Source organism: Marmota flaviventris, chromosome 5 (assembly GCF_047511675.1).
Source record: "Marmota flaviventris isolate mMarFla1 chromosome 5, mMarFla1.hap1, whole genome shotgun sequence".
In the NCBI taxonomy this organism is placed as follows: Eukaryota; Metazoa; Chordata; class Mammalia; order Rodentia; family Sciuridae; genus Marmota; species Marmota flaviventris.
Genome location: NC_092502.1, coordinates 92,460,850 through 92,475,902, shown reverse-complemented (window position 1 = coordinate 92,475,902; position 15,053 = coordinate 92,460,850). Strand labels below are relative to the sequence as shown.

Genomic DNA, 15,053 nt, shown 5'->3' with positions numbered 1-15,053 from the left:
ATTATATCAAAGTGAATCCTAATGTTATATATAACTAATATGAACCAATGAAAAAATGGGGAAACAAATTTTGATTCATCTTTAGCACTTTCATAGCCAATATAACTGCCAAAAGTTAGAGATGACTAGAAGTAGAGTGAATCCAGTCACTAAAATATATATGTTCAGAGAGATTACCAACTTTCAACATGTTTTAGATGTATTTCCTGCCTTAAGGGAGTTTTAAACAAGACAGTATAAAAACTTTCACCCAATTTAATGGCAATTGGTATCTTCTTTATCTTTTCCTCTTAAATTTGATTGTGGCTGATGTACATTCAGTACATTAATTAGATTTCTGTATGGTTTATGGTTTATGGTTTAGGAAATCTATTTGAAGTGCCAGTGAAGTTTAATGTATTTCAGATGGTGCACCACATTTTTCATGGTTTGTGGTGTGTCCACAAGGGAAAATTCAATAACTTCTGTATTCTAGGCAGGTTACTTTTAATAAGTTATTTTGTGGTTCGAGGTTGTCACTTTACCAACCTATATTTTCCCATTTATAAAATGCTGAGTGCTAAAATCTTTCCTGGTTTTTCTTTTCTTTCCTTTCCCCATCCTTTCCTTCCCTTTCCTTCCCTTCCTTTCCCCTCCCTCCCTAACTCCTTTGCTTTTCTCTCTCTCTCTCTCTCTCTCTCTCTCTCTCTCTCTCTCTCTCTCTCCATGTGTGTGTCTCTGTCTCTCTTACTCTCTTTCTCTCTTTCTGTCCCAAGAATTGAACCCAGGGATGTTGAACCCCTGAGCCACATCCCCAGCCCTTTATATGTTTTGCTTTTGAAATAGGACCTTGCTAAGTTGCTGAGGCTGGCTTAGAACTTGCGATCCTCCTGCCTGAGCCTCCCAAGCCACTGGGATTACAGGCGTGCACTATCATGCCCAACTTGGAATCCATTTTTAAAACATCACATAGGAGGCCGAATTATTGTCAGTCTATGACTGTTAGTCAAATTAAGTTGAAAAAATATTAACACTTTAATGATTTTACTTCATAGTTTTAGTCATATAGGAAGGAATCTGGTTCAATGCCTGTGAGTGCATAGTTTGTAATGATAAGTTAATCATTAATTTATAATATTTAGCTTATGTTTGTCAGAATTATTAATGTTTATTTTTAATCTGCATTACACCTTCACATTTAGAATAAATGCATATAAGTGACCTTATTTTGAAAAAAATATTTTTTTTTTTTTACTGAGCATTGAACCCAGGGGTGCTTAACCACTGAGCAACATCCCCAGCACCCCCCCACTTTTTAACATATATTTTATTTAGAGACAGGATCTCAGTGAATTGCTAAGTGCCTCCCTAAGTTGCTGAGGCTAGCTTTGAACTCACAATTCTCCTGCCTCAGCCTCCTCAGTCGCCAGTGGGATTACAGACGTGCACCACTGAACCTCATGTGAAAATTTATTTTATTTTTGTATAATATCTTTTTAATACCATTATAGTAAAGGTGGATTATATTTTAGAGTAGCTAAAGGAAAAAAATATGGGTAAACAATTTACATAACCTCTCTAATCCTAGGTTTTCTTATCTGATAAATCAGCTTGCAATAACAGTAGCTCTCTTTGAGAACAGTGGAAAGATTAAAGAATTTCTACATGGAAACAGCTTACAATGCTGCCTGGCACAAACTAAACACTCCATTCTCAAATTATCAGTTAAGCTAATTGTCAGGCTAAAATATCAGAGACTTTGAAACTTCACTTTCACAATGTAATTTAGACCTTTTTTACAGAAGAGACTCAGTTTGACACAGTGGAAAGAAGGCTGACTTTGAATGAAGCAGACACTAACTAGCTGCTAAGCCTTAGCAAGCTGGATAATCTCTAACCTCTTTATTAAAGTACATGCACGACTCATAGCAGGCTTCCTAACTGAGGGCCTTGATTCTTTTTCAGGCTTCCATTTTCTTTAACAGGAAAGCATACAGTGCACAGTGGGAATCTAGTAACAAAATATTTTGCTTATTTTGTTTTAAAGCAAACAACTCCCAAATTCATGTTTTGGCCATGGAAGTTGAGTTTTCCTTCTGTTTGCCCTTCATATAAGACCACTCAGTGGAATTATGGAAATCATTTTCCACTTCCTTAAGACCACAGGGTCATGTTTACTTTAAGAAAGACTGACGGGCTGGGGTTGTGGCTCAGTGGTGGAGTGCTTGCCTGGCATGTGTGGGGCACTGGGTTCGATTCTTGGCACCACATATAAATGAATGAATAAAATAAATGTCCATCAACAACTAAAGAAGAAAAAAAGAAAAGAAAAAAAAAAAGATTGACAATGAGAGTTTTAAAATCTTGCACCATCTTTATTTCACTAATTGTTTTCTTTTCAGTACTTTTTTCTGTTTTGATTTGCTTTCATTTTAGAGATAGCACATACTAGTGATAGAAAACAAACACTTCAGAGAAATATAAAATAAAATATATCTCTTTCTTGCTATCTGGCACAGTCTCCATTTTCTGTTCTACTCTCAATGCCACACCCAAAGCTAAACATTGCTAATGGTTTCCTGTGTATACCTCCAGGAATATCCCATGGATAGACAAATCTTTATAAATATATAAACAAGTACACATGAGTGTCCGTTTCTGTGTGTGTATATTTCTGTTAATGCATTTATATATGTGTGTAAATTTGGACATCTTTAAATTCCCTATGTACAGCTGTACTTTTTTCCCTATGCTGTAATACGGTAATTCTGTGATTACTTTTTTGGTCTCTGATTCATAAAATTCTTGCTATTACCAGTTATTGTTTGCTATTGTGGATGATGTTTTCTTGAACATTTTTGCACTATGAATATTTGTTTACTTAGGGAGTACCCATAGAATAAACTTCTAGACATGCCTTTGCTGTTGTTTACATGAAAGATACTCCCAGTTGGACTGCTAGATCATGAGTTAAGCCAAGAAGGAAAATAAATTGCAAGTAAATTGTTTGAGATATTCATTTACAATGGCAGTAACCAGAAATGTAATTTTTCCTGTGTTTTCATTTGGCCCAATTTAATGATCACTTCCTATCATAACTTTAACTCACTATGTGGCAATGTGCTCCAATTATGAAAAATACCCAAATCTTGTATTATCCTTGCAGTCTGTGCATCTCATGCCTAGAGACACAGTTTAATCCAAATGTAATTTTTTTTCAAAACTAAAGCTCATTTGAAAAATGTATTTTTAAATGGTGGAGTAAGGTTGGAAATTACAACTGGACTTGAGCATTTATTCACATCTTCTGCCTTAATTTCTTCACATAACCAGTTTATGAATAAGAAAATATGCAGGTTATTTATTCCTTAATAGAAAGGCTACTTAGTGCCAGAGCATAGCAACAGGAAGGGAAATGCTAAAATTATCCCTGTTTTTCCTTTGTCATTGATTTAATTTGAAGGGACATCAAAAGTATTAAGGACAACAGACTGGTAATTACTGAGATAAAAATGACATACCCAGGAAATACTGAATTCTCCAATCCTCAAAAAGCCTTGCAATTTATTTCATGCAATAAATATTAAGAAGGAGGGAGGAAAACTGTGGCAAGGACATGTGGTAACATTTATTAGAGTCTCATCTGAAATAAATGATTAAAAACACATGGTAATGAAGAGATTAATAACATCTATCATCTCTGACTAAATTTTGATGCTATCAGTTCAGGGATTCTAGTGATAATAACCAAATATTAAAGAACTTCCTGGATACCAATCTTGATTCCACACTCCATGAAAAATTAGGGAAATTAATTAAATTTAATTAACCTATTTTTGTTTTCCATATATTTTATTGGTGAATTATTCATTATATATGGTAGTGTGATTCATTGTTACATGTTACATGTACATGATATGACAATATGGTCAGTATGGTTCCCCAGTATTTCCCCTTTACCCTCCCTCCTCCCTCCCCTGTTCCCTTCCTCTACTCTACTGATATTTTGATTTCATGAGACACCCCATGCACCTTTTTTTTTTTTTTTACTTTTTTCTTCTTTAATTTCCACATTTGAGAGAAAACACATTACCCTTGACTTTTGGAGTTTGCCTTTTTTTCACTTAACATAATGCTCTCAAGTTCCTTTCATTTTCCTTCCTGAAAATAACATATTTTCATTCTTCTTTATGGCTCAATAAAACTCCACACATGCACCACATTTTCTTTACCCACTTATCCATTGACAGACACCTAAATTGGTTCTATAATTTGGCTTACTAATATGCTAATTTATATGAAGATTATATAAATAAACTAATGAATCTTTATTTATGAGACTTATGAGAGCATAACTACAACCTGTGATAATCAAAACATTTAACAAGGTATGTCTTATTTTCCTCTGTAGATAATTGGAAAATGGTAGTTATTGGTAAAAATTTTGTTTTGTTACCAGGTGTGGTGGTGCATTACTGTAATCCTAGAAAGTTGGAAGGCTGAGGCAGGATCTCAGGTTCAAGGACAGCCTCGGCAACAGAGTGAGGCCCTAAGCAACTTAGCAAGACCCTATCTGAAAATAAGAAATAAAAAGGGCTGGGGGTGCAGCTCAGTGATAAGGCTTACCTGGGTTAATTCCCACTACCAAAAATAAATAAACAATAAAAAAGAAATAAGAATAGAAATCTATATGTAGGAACGTTAGTAAACATGCTTATACACCACACTCTTACTTCATTCATATTCATATTTGACCTAAATCATATCTGGGTGTTTTAGTTGGTTGTTTGCATTTTAAACAGAATCACGTTTAAATTCTAATAGCCTCAGTTGCTAATTCTGAGGAATGTACTTTTCCCATCTCCAGTTTCCTTCTGTGTAAACAGAATGAGCAAATAAAATATAGGAGATAAGTTGTCTGGATTAAATGAGATGTAGCTTAATGTGAGGTATATACACATTCTTTCTGGAACAAGCACATTCTTTTATATATGAATAAATTCAGAACTATACCAATATAAAATGGTAAATACTAAAAACAGATTGTGTACATTTTCATTTACTCGATGTTTTTCAATGAAGATTATATGCAAAGTATTTTACTAGATAACTATAAAATTCAATTTTGTATGATAGGTATAAAAATTTATCTGCCATACCTCACAGTTATGTTTCATCCATTAATATTCTACAACCTTTGTCAATTTTCTTTAAATGTTGGTACACAATGAAGAGGGAATGAGAAGTAGTTATCTCTACGTATAGTCACATCAAGAAAATACATCCCACTCACATATAAACTGGGGATTGGGAAGTGATAAGGATAAGAAAATAAACTCACATGTACATGGTAATATTGTCAATGTTTATGTGAATTTCCATGGAAATTAATCATAGATTTAAAATCAGTCTTCACAGGGTACTTTTGATGGTGTTTCACTTCCTAGTTCTATAACTAAGTAGGAGAAAAAGGTATGATTTTATCTCACTGCATTGGTTTCCTCATCTCTAAATAAGAGGTCATGGTCAGATGACCTAAAAGGTCTGTACTCCTGCCAAAATTTGTTTTCTGTATAACCATGCCATTAATATTTTTACTTAAGGAATCATCATTTCTATAATAATTCAACCATTGTGTCAGGAAGTTATTAATAACTTTCAGGTTAACCTCTCCTTTTACCAGAGTATGAAATTAAAACCCATGAGAGCAAATGATATTGGCAAAAAAACATACACTTTATTCATCCAGGACCATGTCAAAAATCCAAAGCAATTTTCTAATCATCATGTTTTTTCAAAATTTTATAATTTAAAAATATCATTGTTTATATTATTTATTATTCACCTGGAAGATTATCTTGGGGAAAACTTTGCAAATTCTTTTTCTATATTTCTGTAATTCTGTTTATAATATGAAGTTTTCAAAAATATAGTTTCATAAGGTTCTTTACACTTATTTACATTTGCTTTTAGTTAAGTTCTCCTAAGCACAGTCACTCAGGTAATCTTCATATCCTGGTAATGGTGATAAATATGCAAAATCAAGTGCATCATCCTTTACTGGTGAGCAATAATAAAAATAAGAGGGTTGGGGGGCTGGGGTTGTGGCTCAGTGGCAGAGCACTTGCCTCGCACTTGTGAGGCACTGGGTTCAATCCCCAGCACCACATAAAAATAGAAAGAAACAAAATAAAGTTATTGTGTCCATATACAACTAAAAAATATATTTAAAAAAAGATGATGGTAGTTCATTTATGCCAAGTTGGTAGTAGGGATGGTAGTTCAGTTATGCCAAGTTGGTAGTAAGGATGTGGTAAACTACTAATATTACTAATTTTTTTTAAACTGCAAAGTATTTTTTCTGTTGTCTCTTTCCAAGTGGCCAATTTGATGGTGTATAATGCTGAAGATATTTTTTAATCTGTTAGGACTTGTTTTCAGAGACAACATCACATCAATTTGAACAATCTTAGTGGTAGGAAACTTGGTATTCTGAGTGTGTGCAAATTATAGAAACAGTCAAGTCAGATTAAAGTAGCTGGTTAAATTTGATATAATGTTTTGCCTAAAATCCTACTCATTTTAAATTGATTCATTATATAAAAATTGAGACATTTGTAAAGTGTCTGCTTTTACACACATGGACATTCTTCAGTTAGGCCCTCCAGCAACTGTCTGACCTTTACCATCTTGAGATGGCTCAGAACATGTTTTATTTTTTCTTAATTGGTACATTATAATTATATATAATAATGGGATTTGTTGCTATATATTTGCATATACACACAATATAACAATATAGTTTGTTCATTTTTGTTACCCATCATCATATTGTGTTTCTAAAGACATTTTTGAAGCTTACAGATAGAAATGTAGAGACTTAGATATCGAAATATTTATCTCACACTTAGTCTTTAGCAAGAAAATCATAAGATAGACAAGCCATGCTCAAGCTAGCATGAGGTATGTTTGAGTGATAGTGACACCATTTAATTGCATGCTGTTAGTTCCAGCATTGGTTAAAAGCCCACAAACAATAAGACATGCAAATCACCTATATATTTATATATGCATACATATATTTATACACACACACACACACACACACACACGTATCTGCCAGCATGAAATTGCTGTGTAAACATATTGATCTTGTGATGCTCTTAAGTTAGATTACAAAGAAGGAGCCATGATTTCAGGGACTGAGGATAGTCAAATGTTCTATTATCTTCTGTTGTTTAAACAATATCAATAATTGGAGGTTTTAATTCCACTGCTTGAGGATAACAATACACACCTCAGTCAAGTTGTTTTGGAACAAGAAAGAAAAACTAAGTTGAGCTAATATAACCAAACATTGCAATGACAAAAGAGATAATACGTTTGTAGGATAACTTGTTGAACCCAAGAATTGTAAGTGCAGGTGGACCTCACATGGGACTGTGAGCAAGGGAAAAGTTTTGTCTGCCCAAAACCTTCTCTACAGTCACAGTTTCTTTTCTTTTTTTTTTTTTTTGGGGGGGGGGGTGGTTACCAGGGATTGAACTCCGGGGCACTTGGCCACTAAGCCACATCCCCAGCCCTATTTTGTATTTTATTTAGAGACAGGGTCTCACTGAGTTGCTTAGCATCTCAGTATTGTTGAGGCTGGCTTTGAAATCACGATCCTCCTGTCTCAGCCTCCCAAGCCACTGGGATTACAGGCATGCACCATTGCGCCTGGCCCACTGTCTTTACTATGCTTGTGGCTGCCACTCCAGTTCATGCGCCCTCTTATTTCAGTGGACCCACCTAGACTATCAAGGAATCAAGAAATTCATGATAGATGTGACCAAACTAGGTCAGCCTTCTCCCCCTAATCAAATCATCTGTGTCTGGGGAGCAGAGTCAAGGAGCATAGGAGCTGCTGAACCCACCCTGCCCTCCTCTAGGAAAGGAAGGTAGACAATGTTTAGAAAAGGGGAGCTCACGAGCTAGGTGTGTCCCAGCACATGCCTACCTTATTGTATTTAAATAAAATTCAAGTAAGATTTGAAAGGAGTTAATCAAAACAAATCTTATGTATAGACCACATAGTAATTCTAGAGTAATTAAATATTGTTTTATTGCATAATATTTGCATTCTGTAGCTTTAAAAATGACACGTAATGGGAAATGCTGTCCTTGGAGTGTACCTCAGTGATTGGATTCTCTTAAGAAGGAATAGATAGGTAGGTAGATAGATAGACACACAAACACATATATGTGCATGTATACGTGTATGTATACTTTTTTCAAATTGACAAAAGCTTGTGAGAGTTTGAAGCTTGTTTGGCTTAATCAAGTATTCAAGAATTTAGCAACACTACAGAAGTATTGCATATATAAATCTAAAAAACAATTAATTTATCTCAATTTTGTCTTAGCCTATGGTAAAGGTCAGACAGTTGCCGAAAGGTCCAGTGATCCTGATGGATCTGATGTCCATCTGTGTAAAAGCAGACATTTTGCAAATGTCCCAATCTTCATCATGGTAAATCAATTTAGAAGTCATTTACCTCCTTTCAATACTCTCCTTTCTGAGTCTTCCAGCTACTGCTCCATTGAGCACTGAGTCACCATGTTTCATGGATACACATAAATATCTACTTAATAACCAGCACTTATCTTTTGGAGATAGATTAATCAGTGATCCTTACATTGCGTGCAGTTTTATCCTCTAACTCACAGTATTGATTAATTCAGCATCAGACTATTGACACATCCCATTTACCTGGGTCCACATCCTTATGCTAAATGTAAAAAGAGGAAAAACACTTTTGAACCTCATAAGTTTTTTTGAAAAGGAGTTAGAACAAATTTACATAAACAGCAACTCAAAACATGCTTTATAATTATAGATATAAGCAGATGTACATAAAGATAAGAAGTGCTGACAGGAAATAAAAATAAGAGACAGAAATATCCAAGTAACCAAACATTTTTATCCTTCACTAGTGTAGACTAATAGTAATCCCTCAAGGCCAATTTGGTCCAGATAGAATCTTCCCTGGAAGCCTCAGTTAACAGAATCTGAAAGCCTTCCCACAAACATTAGAAATATGTTTTTCTCACATAAGAAGGGTTTTTACTGTATAATTGCTTGCTTTTGATCTTAACCTATTTCTCTTTGATCACATATTAATAGCAGATTTGAGAGTGTACACATTTTTCAGGACTTTATATGTAATATCTCATTGTGCTGGGTTTCTGTTCGTGACTAAATGGCTCAGAGGTCATTCCAGGTAAACTGGGCTAACTGGGCTGTGCAAAGTAACCACACAAGAGACACAAATACCTTTTTCTTTGGGGTTGCTGTGATGGCTCCTCTGACTTTAATGGTCTGCAGGAATAGAGAGTGAGCATGTGCTGACCCCTTTTATTGAGGAAAATCTATTCAAATGAGGCAGGGGTCAGGTTTCAGAGGGCTGAGTCTATCTTCATGATGTCCACTGTCAGCAGGTTGACTGACACACGGGTAGGCCACACCCAAGGGCACAGTAAGAGAAGGGGACACACACAAGGCACTTATATGGAACATTCTATCCTAAACAGGGCAAGGGGTAATATTACAAAGGAACAGGTGAGTGCAGCTCCACCCATGGGGCTGTAGGAAGACACGTGCGAAGACACAGTTACTCAAACCCTAGAAGAGCGAGGCAGTCTAGCAGCATGGGTGCCTGATGCCACATCACCCAGCAGGGGAGTTAACTCAGTCACTTGCAAGGTTGGTCTCCCACATCATTGAATCTTTATAATAATCTTCTTGTACACATAACTGAGGCCCTAGAAATGTTGTTACTTGCCCAAGATTATCCCCCTACTGTTATGTGCGCGCGCGCGCGCGCACGCACACACACACACACACACACACACACACCACATACATATATGTGTGATTCATCTATATTCATGCTTTCCACCACATGAAATTGAGAAGGATGATTTATCCAGTGAATAGTTGTAAAACATGTCTATCATGACATTCAATGTCATTACTGTATTAACTCACAATTAAATACAAAAATTCCTCGTGGAAATAAAATACTAGAAGACAGAATATATAATTTCTAGATTTGGCTTTGATATAAACTAGCCATGGGCTTTGGGGCCAAAAATAATATCTGCAGGCCTCAGTTTCCTTATTCCCATGTACCTAACCTCTCTCCACATCCCCTTCACTCTCCATGTGCTGTCCCCTTGTATATAGTTTATTTTAATAAGAAATAACAGATATAAGTATAAGTTAAATATTGCCCTTAGTTATTTGTTGCTCATGCTTGAAATCTAAGATTTAGGATAGTAAATACTTTCCCTGTCACTTTCATTCCTGTATCCTCACTGGCTTGACTGATTTTTGAAATTTAGTAAGCACTCAAATGTTTGTCAAGTGAATTACAAAAAAGAGGTAGTGTAAACTGAGAAAGAGAGGCCACAAAATCTATTCCATTATTTTTTTCTCCATGCAATCAATTTCTGTTTCCTATTCTCTGACTCCCACTGGGACTCAGACTAGGGTCATTTTCACAATTATCCCCATTCAATGGAACAGTGTATGGCCCTACCTGTGTTAGGCCCTCAAAGAATAAAAATTGTCAAAAACAACACAAATAATAATAAATGCTGGTGAAGATGTGGGGGGAAAGTACACTGATACAGTCATTGACAGGATTATGAATTAGTGCAACCCCTATGGAAAGCAATATGAAGATTCCTCAAAATACTAGTAATGGAACCACCATATAACCCAGCCATCCCACTTCTCAGTATTTATTTATCAGGAAGAACTAAACTCAGCATACTATAGTGATACAGGCATATCAATGTTTATGGCAGCACAATTCATAATAGTCAAATTATGGAGTCAGCCCAGATGCCTGTCAATAGAGGAATGGATCAAGAAAATGTGGTATATATACACAACAGAGTTTCACTCAACCAGAAAGAAGAGCGAAATAATGGCACTTACTGGTAAATTAATGGAAGTGAAGAATATGTAAATAGGTTAGACCCAGAAATTTAAAGGTTGGATGTTTTCTTTCATATGTGGAAGCTAGAACAAAATAGAGGAAAAGTGGAGGGAAAGATAGGATAATATAAAGATAAAGAAAAGATCATTAATGTAGAAGAAGGAGATGGAGAAACAGAGTAGAGGGATGGGTAAAGGGAGGCCATGCAGAATGAATTCTTTAAAAGACATGTTATGTGCATATATAAACATAACAGAGAATTTTACTTTTATGTGTATGTAGAAAGTACCAATCAAAAATAAATAAATAAAGGAACAAAAGGAAGATCTGTAGAACAGAGGAGGGAGAATAAGGAATGGAAGGAGGGGAAGAAAAGCCGGAGAAATGAGGATTGAAATCAAATTTCATGCGGGGGTGATTTTGTCAAAATGAACCCAACTCCTATGTGTAATTATAATGCTCTAATTTTTTTTAAAGCCTAAAAACCTAGGGCCTTTTATTTTGTTGTCATCATGAATTGTTCATACGGGAAGCAAATTTGAATATCAGTGCACATTTCTTCTAGGACAGATTTACAGAACAGTCACAGAAGATTATAACTGAGATTAAAACAGGGAAAATTAAGAAAAATAAAAGATACATAAGTAAACTAAATGTTTTCTTGTGTTCCTAGACTTTTGAAGTGTGCTGAATTTCTTGGCTACATGAAAGAATGTGTGTATGAACTAACTTAAAAAAATCACATCAAAACAGTAATTATTAAGTAGATCCTAGGCCTTTGCTGGTCCCTGACTCTTCACGCTTAAGCCAAGTAAGTTTGTGTCCTATGCCATTAAACCAGAGCCTGTTCATTTTTTGTTTCCTTTCTTAGTCTGTGAATTTCTGGTACGTGCTTGTGATGAATGACGAACACACAGAGAGGAGGTATCTGCTGTTTTTTCTTCTGAGTTGGGGCCTTCCATCTTTTGTGGTGATTCTCCTCATAGTTATTTTGAAGGGTGTCTATCATCAGAGCATGGCACAGATCTACGGACTCATTCACGGTGACCTGTAAGTACACTCAGGTGGGCACGTTGCCTTCTTAGCTTTTCTGTGCCGGCAGCTTTCCCAGCACGCTGTCTGAAGCTCACTTCCTCTATGATTTCTTTAAACTAGAATCTATGGCCTCTCAGGTTCCTCTGATAGATGGAATTTTCTCAGGTGAGTTGGTATATCAAAAAGTTTACGGTAATTTGTACTTTAGCATATTTAGTTTATTAGTTTGAGTCAAATGATCATGTCTAGCAAAATCAAGGCATGATGAAAATTTTGATAATCAGCAAAAAAAAATTTTGGAGTATGGATATTGTTTAAAGAGTGTGTTTTCAGGGGGAGTTGAAGGTAGCAGGCATCATAAATACAAAAAAAAAAAGGTATCAAAAAGAATGCATTGTCTATATACTACATGAAGAGACAATGTCTTTCTCAAATGTTCCTATCAAAGTACCCTTGTAATCTTTGAAATCCAGTGCTCCTTTATACACACATATGTGTGTGCTTTAACCCAGAATCAGGCATCTTATAGCTTTGAAGACTGTTTAGCCTCTGCTTTATTGATTCTGCATGCAGGGAAAAGCTAAAGCAAACATTTGTAATAAAAAAGCTTAACCAGCTCCCTTGGTTTCATGGAAATAAAGGAAAAGTAACATTCTGAACAAGAAGGAAAAGTCTATCCATAATTACCTAATTATTTCATGGTGGATTGTGAAGATAAAACTCAATTAGTGGATGTGAAAAATCTTTAAAAGGTAAAATAGTATACAAGCAGAAGTCATTTCACTAGTATTAGTGTGTCTGATCAGTCATATACTTAACAAATACCTCTTATTGATGTATGCACATGTATTTCCCATTTAGGCAGTTACAGACACATACTCTACACAACATTCAGCCAAAGCCTAGCTATGTAAAACACACATTTAAACTCGTGCTGATATGCTATTTTTAATCATTCTTTTCATTGAGATTCAAGAAGATTTTCTTATGCTGATTATAGTATTATAATGTATTTTATCCATACAAAATTCTAAAAACCTGTAATCTTATAGAAAGAAATGATAGTGTCTTTTCAAAATTATTATAACTTTTCATATTCTACTACTATTGACTATTCTCTGACATTTAGATCTTGGGCTGTGTGGATTGATTTTAGAAAATTGTGCATCATTCTTTGTTAAATACAAAGTAAATGTGAGGCAAGCCCTGGTGGCCAGCAGCCCATTCCTTCCATGAGTTTCACCAATTCTTTGGCAAAGCAGGGCTCATTTGATGACAGTTTTATTTTTACATGTGTCCCCACCCTGCCTTGATAAATGAGACGAGATGGAAGTGATATTAACTCAGAGAAACTCTTGATGCTTCTGAAAGGATTGCTACAGGGAGTACTAAACAACCATACAAGAATGTCCAGATAACTTACTCTTAAAATATTTGCTGCTTTAAGCTTTTATAAGATGTTCTCTATGACAAACTAAATTATAATAAGCAAAATGTAAAAAGATTTACATTAAATTCTATCTGGTTTTAATGTTATGGAATTATTAGACCCAAAGTGACTAGATTCTATATTATAGCTTACTTTTCTACTTAATTCACATAGAATACTCCTGTGAATTTATTTGTGCTTCAAAGGATCCATATTTCTAATATCACTTCAATCTCAATATAAGGATATAAATTGGCACACTATTTGTATTAAAGTATTGTATACCTACATCATCATTTTAAAGAATGCCACTTCTCTATAGGTAATGCAAAATTTATGCTTCTGTGATTTATTTAATAGCTCATCTTTTGTGCAGAGGTCACTTTGTAGTTGTAATAAATTTCCCCATAGTGAAGAGATTTCTCTAAATCGCTAATGCGTTAATATATGTAAGGTGTTATTATTAAAAAGGGTTTGTCAAATTTAATGCCGATCACATTTTTAAGAAGTTAGGGAGTGACCCTTCTTTTTGTATTAGCAGAACAAGACTGTAAATCTGTTGTTATTTCTTCCTTAGTAATAAGACTACTCACAGGAAGCTAGCCAGGTCTAAGGTTTTCTTACAGAAAGACTTTTAATTATATATTCATTTTCTTTAAAATATATACAACAATTCATCTTTCCAATTTCTAGTTCTTTGTTAATTTTGTAAGTTGTCTTTTTTCTATAAACTTTTCCATTTAACCTAACTAATCAAAACTTTTATTTTTTTTAGTACATTACAGTCATATATAATAGTGGGATTCATTTTCACATAATCATGAATGCATGGTATATAATTTGCTCATTTCAGTATGCAGTGCTTCCTTTTTCCCTTGTCTCCTCTCCTCTACTGGTTTTCCTTCTATTTTACTTTGATTGGTGGATTATACTTATGTATAAAGGTGAAATTCACTATGGTATATTCACATATGTACATAACATAGTTTGGTCAATTCCATCTCACAGTTTCTCCACTGTTTTTAAAGTTCTGTGATCTGTAGTGATATATTCTTTTTCATTCTTGATATTGATGATATGTATCTTCTCTTACTTTTTTCTCTCTTTCTTGATCAGTTTTTCTGGGATTGATCAATATTGTTCTTTCCCAAGACTAATTTTGAACCATGCAATATTGTCTATTATTTTTCTTTGACCCATGAGTTGCTTAGAAGTACATTATTTAATTTCCAATTTTTTTACATATTTGAATTTTATTTATTTTTTGCATGTGTGTCTGGTTTGGGGAATAAATATAGAAGTCAGGCTGTCAAAGTTGAGCATGAATGACTATCAATTCCAAAGTTCTAAATTAATCTCTCAAATAGAATGCTTGGCAGCACCAACTCAGCCCACATAACTTTAAGAACTCCTTGTGAATCATTCACAGATAATTTCTTAATCATTCTCAGAAGAATGTTTGTGAAAGAAATATCCAGTGTGAACAATAGTTCTACCCTTCCTGGTGTTAATAGTACGCCCCATTAAATAGTATTTCATTCTGATTCACCCCAAGGGAACAGAAAACATCTCTTTGTATGTACTTGAAGCAGCTATGCTCTGAAAGAAGAATTTGCATGGAG

General features: G+C 34.7%; 1 protein-coding gene across 1 annotated transcript in view; it reads left to right on the top strand.

Moving 5' to 3' along the window:
• Nucleotides 1–15,053, top strand: part of Adgrv1 (adhesion G protein-coupled receptor V1) — a 521,596-nt gene that overhangs the window by 336,365 nt on the left and 170,178 nt on the right. The window contains exon 84 of the mRNA XM_027927625.2: nucleotides 11,839–12,017. Coding sequence (XP_027783426.2) covers nucleotides 11,839–12,017 — 179 coding nt within the window. The remainder of the gene's footprint in view (nucleotides 1–11,838; nucleotides 12,018–15,053) is intronic.